This window comes from Poecilia reticulata, linkage group LG6, assembly GCF_000633615.1.
Source record: "Poecilia reticulata strain Guanapo linkage group LG6, Guppy_female_1.0+MT, whole genome shotgun sequence".
NCBI classification, from domain to species: domain Eukaryota; kingdom Metazoa; phylum Chordata; class Actinopteri; order Cyprinodontiformes; family Poeciliidae; genus Poecilia; species Poecilia reticulata.
This window is the reverse complement of record NC_024336.1, coordinates 22,191,987-22,198,592: the sequence shown is the minus strand read 5'-3', so window position 1 is coordinate 22,198,592 and position 6,606 is coordinate 22,191,987. Positions and strand designations below refer to the sequence as shown.

At 39.4% G+C, this 6,606-nt stretch overlaps 1 protein-coding gene across 3 annotated transcripts in view; it reads left to right on the top strand.

Annotated features, from left to right (window-relative positions):
- The first annotated feature begins 1,449 nt into the window (after positions 1-1,449).
- Positions 1,450-6,606, top strand: part of LOC103466684 (cadherin-related family member 5) — a 10,922-nt gene continuing 5,765 nt past the window's right edge. The window contains exons 1-11 of one of the 3 annotated variants that reach the window (XM_008412455.2): positions 1,450-1,689; positions 2,261-2,364; positions 2,451-2,665; positions 3,640-3,696; positions 3,782-3,874; positions 3,961-4,047; positions 4,131-4,241; positions 5,460-5,630; positions 5,764-5,854; positions 5,932-6,035; positions 6,127-6,327. In XM_008412455.2, the coding sequence (XP_008410677.1) occupies positions 2,301-2,364; positions 2,451-2,665; positions 3,640-3,696; positions 3,782-3,874; positions 3,961-4,047; positions 4,131-4,241; positions 5,460-5,630; positions 5,764-5,854; positions 5,932-6,035; positions 6,127-6,327 (1,194 nt within the window). In that variant the 5' untranslated portion in view covers positions 1,450-1,689; positions 2,261-2,300. Of the gene's footprint in view, positions 2,365-2,450; positions 2,666-3,639; positions 3,697-3,781; positions 3,875-3,960; positions 4,048-4,130; positions 4,242-5,459; positions 5,631-5,763; positions 5,855-5,928; positions 6,036-6,126; positions 6,328-6,606 lie in introns of all 3 variants that reach the window. The other 2 variants (XM_008412453.2, XM_017305517.1) reach the window with 2 other exon arrangements.

The following is a 6,606-nucleotide window of genomic DNA, read 5'->3' as shown; positions in this document are numbered from 1 at the left end:
CGACCGCAGCCTTCAAATTCCTGAAGTTGATCAACATAAAGAAGTGCACAGTTGTGATTGTTGAAATAGAAATCTGGAAAGTGTGTCGTGTGTGTTTGAGTCCTTACTTTATAGAGCCATCTTTTAGTGCAACTACAGCTTCAAGTCCCTCTGGATATGTCTGCACCCCTTGTGCATATTTAGAAATTGTATGTTTCATGGTTCTTATTTGCAGAATATCTCAAGGTTAGAAAAACAGGAAATTCAAAATGTTACCACAGACTCTAAATTGCATTTAGGGCTGGACTTTGATTTCCCTGGTGAATCTTATTTGATCTAACTCCCTCCATTTCAGCTCTAGTTGTATATTGATGCGGATAGTTATACTGAAAGGAGTGATGATTTTTATTTTATTTATTTACAACTTTATTCATGTTCTGTGAGGTGTGTTCATTGATCTTCCTTATCTTGTTTTTTTTACTGACGTTCTCCAGCAGTTTTCTGAAGCCTTCCCAGAACAGCTGGATTCGTAAATAAATATGACAAGAATGTATTTTTATAATACATACATGTGTCCAAATGCCCATGTCTCTATTACTCACCACTTTAATATCGGTCTGTGAAATTAATTCATTTATCACAAAAAATATATTAATGTTTGAAGCTTAATGTGACTAAATGTGAATAAGTTCAAGGGGTAAAGCATCTCTCTCATCCTTCAGCCACATCTCTGCTGACATCCAGTGGTCAAGTCTGGTCACAGTAGATCAATATGCATATATTTTTACTCGTATGATGCAGTCACCAAAAGTGATGGATAATTTAAAAAGGACCAAACTGGGAAATCCAGGTCTGGAAAAAAGACATACACAGTCAACCATTTTCCCTCCTATGGCAAACTAGAAATCTTCAGACACTTCAGTTTTCCCCTCTCACAAGTCTCCACTAACCAAAATATTTCCATGGAGCCAGACGACAGCCATTTATCACAGGGTTCTTTAAAGATATGTGCAGACATGTGTTTTGTGTCTTTGTGTTTGCATGCCTGTGCATGCTGTGACAAGAGTGTAAAGGGATGTAGGTTAATCGTCACAAGACAAACAGCCGCCATTTGATAGCTAATCCCTTGTCAGGCTCCATTAGTTTGTCACATGTTGCTAATTGAATAAATCCATCAGGCAAAGGCTATGCGAAGTACAAAGACTTTTGTTATCGTGACCAGCACCTTGAAATAGGCATTAACTGTAAATAAAAAGAAACAATGCTTTGTTATGGAGCTAGATGTAAAGAGTTTCTTGGCTTTAAGAGGTCAAGTGATGGACAAATCCCCTTCATTCACCCCTGGCCTGATCTTTGAACCTGCAGTCAGGTTCTTGCCACCTCTAATCTGATTGGAGTCTTCACCAGATAAAGCCCCACCTTCAGTTTTCAGCCTCTGAGCTGACGTTTATCCCAGGTCACACAGCATAAGCTGTCGTCTGCTCTTTAATGTGTAGGGAGCCTGGTGGGGGGGCGGACTTAGCCTGTGTGATTGTGACATGCAGTTTAATCTTCAACTCTCCATTGTTTATTCCTGAAAGCATCTTGCTACCTTTGCTTCCTGTCTTTACTGACTTTTTAGTATTTCAGGGATCAAAGATGTTGGGTCCATCACAAGTCAGAAGAAGGTGGAGGCTGACAGGGAAGCCGCAAGGGATTTGACAAGAACAGGTCAGTCAGCTCAAGTGTTGTAAACAGTGTAGACGGCAGCGCATCAGATGCAGATAAGTTGGGCCAGTAGCGGCAGGCAACTGGACGTTTATCTCACGCCTGCTGCGGAGGTGTTTTATAGACGATCTGAATGTGATTACAGTTTTACTCCAACAAGCTGGATAAAAAGAATACAGATAAGTATGCAACAGAAATTCCTGATAAAGTCAATGAAACTGGGCAGAGCATTAAGACTTAAAGTGTGAGAAATAAATACCAAAAAAATGATTGTTTTTTTTTTATTTATTTTATTTAGAAATCATCAACAGATATTGTGCCTAGTCAGTATATACAAATTAAAAGTTCTGAGCAAAAGGGAATCGGCAAGAGTTGGGAAGTCAGAGCAAAATAGAAACAACAGAAACCCACTTAGAGAGGATTTGAGAGAATTACATAACAGAGAAGTCTGTGTTTTTGTTCTTTTGGACTCCTAATCTGAAGATGATTCTTAAAACACACCCATGAGTGTATTTAGTAAAGTTTGTTGACAAAAGATGGACACATGCCATTGCTTAGGTAATTGTGTTTGCAGTCTCTGCTCTCTTTACTCAACGAGAAGAAGCTCCTGAGGAATGGCCCTGGCTGAGGCGACTCTTTCAAGTCTGCTGGTCCTGCTTAGTCTGCACACAGTTGCAGGTATGGCCACTTTGCGGTCAAGATTTCTGAGAGCATCTCATGACGACGCATCTCCTAATTCACTGCTTTTGTGTTTGCTTCGTTAGGTATGTCTGGCTGGTCTGAATGCTCAGATGGCCAGGATGTGTTAGCAAAAATCAAAGAAAACAGCCTCACGGGAGACACTGTCGCCGAGTTTGTGGCAAACACGGACCTGAAAGGGGTTCGGTGGAGTCTGTCTGGGAGGGATGCTGACTGGTTCTACTTAGACGGAAGAAACATCCGGCTGAACACGTCAGCTGAAAAAATTCTTGACCGAGAGGTAATTAGATGTGTTTCCATCAACGGTACTCAAGCAGTTTTGCGACTACCTTAACAGAAAATATAATTAAACTGTAATATTTGTTAGTTTTGCAATCTTAATCATGATATTTATGATAGATTGGCATCATAATGAAGGAGTTGTATGGAATTTTGGAGTAAACTGACAAAGAAAAGTTCCTTCAACCCTGTCCTCAGGCCTCACGTTTTATCTTGTCAAATTGCTCCCAGACAAGCTGCCTTGAAGTGCTCCCAGTTGAAGGTCAACCAGATTAGCAGTTTCTCCCTCTGGCTTTCACTCTCTTTACGCCTGACAATTTATCTCGAAAATACATGATAAAATAAAAGTTATAGGTTCCCTGAACAGTTTCTGTCTTTTAATCTTTTATGGAGAAAAGTTCTGTTGTCATAATGCCACTGTAGTTTTCAACTTTTGATGCCTGTCTGTCTTCAAGGTGCATTGGTGTAAATATATTACTTTTGATTTCTGCTGTGACCTTCTCCTGACAGTTACCTTTGTAAAACAGGATTCTTTTCATCCCTTTGAACCTTTTACCAGCTGTGGTTTTAGCTGAAGGTGACAAATGAGCCAATCTCAAGAAAATCCTTCTTTAACTGAGATTTATTTTAGGTTATTATTCTTTGTAGCTAATAACATGTTGTGAACTTAAGAACAGTGAATGCTGAAATTGAATCAAAATGTGTTGTATGGAATTATTTCAGGGTTCCACACTTTTTCTATTTTTACGTTCTGTTTTTATTTTGTAGAAATTTAGCATGGCTTATTTTGTTTGTCCTTTAATGTGCCAGACATAAGTCTGATTCGATCCTCTAATTGTTTTCAGCTAGAGACGTAGGGTTAAAGTTAATAGTTACATTTCATTTTCCACAAGGATTTAAACTCATTGTTAGTGTTGAAAGTGTCACAGGCATTGAAATGTATTTCAACGTCCACATTTGTCCTTTCTCTTTCAGACTCTTGGTCCAGTCTTAATGGCGGAGCTATCATGTTATGAGGAAGACATGTTTCAGGTTCATTTTGAAGCATATTCATATTTTGTGATCCTCCTTATGATGATACAAATTAAAACCTGAATGTGTTTTGGTTTCCTTGTAGACCGTGTACAGAGTCATGGTGGAGATTCTTAATGAGAATGACAATTTACCCATGTTTTCAGAAAAAAGTGTACAATCACTTACGTTGAACGAGGTACGAGCACAAATTTGACCTTGAGATTTAAATCGATCTCTCAGGTGAAGGGTATTTATCTGCTTATCTGTCTCTGTTTTATCCAGCTCACTCCAGTAAATGCTGTGGCTTTTACTGTGCAAGCCTCGGACGCTGATGATGATAAGATGCTTTACTCAATTGACCAAACAAGCGTAAGTTTGACATTCGAACCACTAAAATAAATAAATACAAGAGAAACCAGTCGTTGACTGTAGATTATGTTTCTGTGTTACAGCCTGACGCTGAGTACTTCAAGATTGATCTGCCAAACAGTGGTGAGGTGATCCTTTCCAAACCGCTGGATTACGAGACTAAAACTCGGCTCACTGTCACCATCTACGCTTCTGTTCGTAACATTACTACTGCTATTTTTCTTTCTTAATGAATGGCTTTACCTGATTTAAAGCAGTATGGGCTTCTTATCCCACTCAAATGATGATGAAGTTTGTCTGACAGCCATGGTCGACACAAAGATCAAACTCATTTGGGGCTTTTAATTGTACATTTGAGATGTTCTGTTCTTCACGTTGACCAATTATACAAAAAGCAACCTTTATGATTGTTTTAAGAGAACTATGGGCTAAGCAGCAGCAGTAGCAGTGGCATATAAACAAACCATCACCATTACCATTACAGTACCACCACTAAACTTGACAGTTAACATTTCCACAGTTTGACTCCTCCCAAAATACTTCATGTCATTTGTGGCCAAATATCTAAATCTTTCATGTGGTCTGCTGTACATTTCAATTAACTTAATCAGGTAACCTAACAGACTTATTTCTGAACAGTTGTCAAATTCCCCGCTAGATGCCATAGCACTGTTCTATTTTGTTCTTCCCATTAAACTATGTCACAATTTTAAATAAAATTAATTTATTGGTCAAACAAGCAGAAGTTGAATAGTTAATTTGGTGTTTCCACTCTTTGCCAGTGCTAAATAGCTTATTTTGACTTTGACCAGCATTTGATGTCTTTCATTGGATTGAGTGTTTGAAGTAAAAAGACAAAAGACCTAATTCAGCTGTTTAATGATTTAACAAACAATGGATCCAGAAGTTGCCAGGGACAACTGCACACAACCTGAACAGCCTGGCAACCCCTCCTCATGCTGACCACCAGCTTGTTTACACGTTGTACAGCCAGTGTGGTTCTGTAGGTCTGTCTCGCATGAGCACCACATCAAAATGAAACCCACAAGTATGAGGAGTTGAGGTCAGTACTGCCGGCAGGCCAGTCCATCCTCTCCACCTCCTAATTTCTGGAGGTAGTCCCCCTCTTAGTTAGCGAGCAGCAACATATTAGCAGTTCTTATCATATTTGGGTCTGCATATTTTTCCTAATTCATATCCTGGATAAGTTATAGAAAATTCAGAATGAATTCAAATTTGTGCAGCCAGATTTGTGCTTAACTAAGATATTAGTTCACCTCGAAACAGTTTCAAAATACTATTAAAAGCCACAAAAGAATATGACATTCCTGCCAATAATATGTATATGTAAACTAGATTTGACCATATTTCTTCTTTGAACAATGTATCTCATTGGCTTGTTGTTGTGGCAGGAAATGAACACTGCTGAGCACTACAACACCAGCACCAATGTCACCATCATGGTTCAGGATGGAGATGACCAGTACCCACGGTTTGTGCCCTGTGTGTTGCTGTTCCAGGATGAGACCAGTCGAATCTGCACCAGCCCTGCGTACATGGTCAATGTCACAGAGGGAGAAGAGGTCAGCTTCTCTTTACCCTTCTTGAAATATACTTTTACCTTTGTTAATGTTACATATTCAAACATCTGATAACCGAGCAATAGATTTCAGATACATCTGATTCACAGTGCCACAAACGTATATCACGTTACAGGATATTGTGCTGGAATTTTCTCCGGGTCCCATTCATGCGGTGGATGGAGATAGAGGCGTCAATTCCTCCATCAGCTATGCCATTCTCTCAGGTACAGCACATGATAAAATAGGTTTAAGTCTGAGGTGTGCAGATGTCACATAAGCGATTCTGTAATTCTGTCAGAAGATGAAGGTGGGCATTTCAGTATCAACAGAGAGACTGGTGAGTTGAGACTGATGAAGGGTTTAAAGGACAGACTCCTAACTCCTGTTGTGCATCTTCAAGTCATGGTAAGATTTGTTTCCCCCTGGAAATTGACAATTTGTTAAAGATTCGCCAAACCCCACATCGCTCTTCCACGGTGTTCAACTTTGTGTGCAGGCGTACCAGGACGACGATCCCAGGAAGTACTCTGTCGCGACAGTGCTGGTCAGGGTTCTGGCAGTGAACCAGTTTCATCCAGAGTTTGAGCTGCCCGAATACTGCGGCTTCGTCACAGCTGGAAAGAGTGCAGCCTCTCTGGTCAACACATATGGAAGCAAAGCTCTGATTTTAAATGTCCAGGATCAGGACTTTGATAATGTGAGCTCTACAGCATGCCCTCAATGCTTTGTAAATGTACTCATATCCCTTAAACATTTTGTTATAATCAAAACATTTTGTATTTTTTGGAACATTTTCTGATAGACCTACATGGTTCTCAATTTATTTATTACCGACATGCAAACATACCCATTTTTGCTCTTTATTCTTAAACAAAATCCAGAGCAACAAAAACTGTATTCAAAAGTTTCTAAATATAACACAACTGTGTGTAATTATATCTTACTATAAACAGAGGCAGCTTAGTGTATATATATA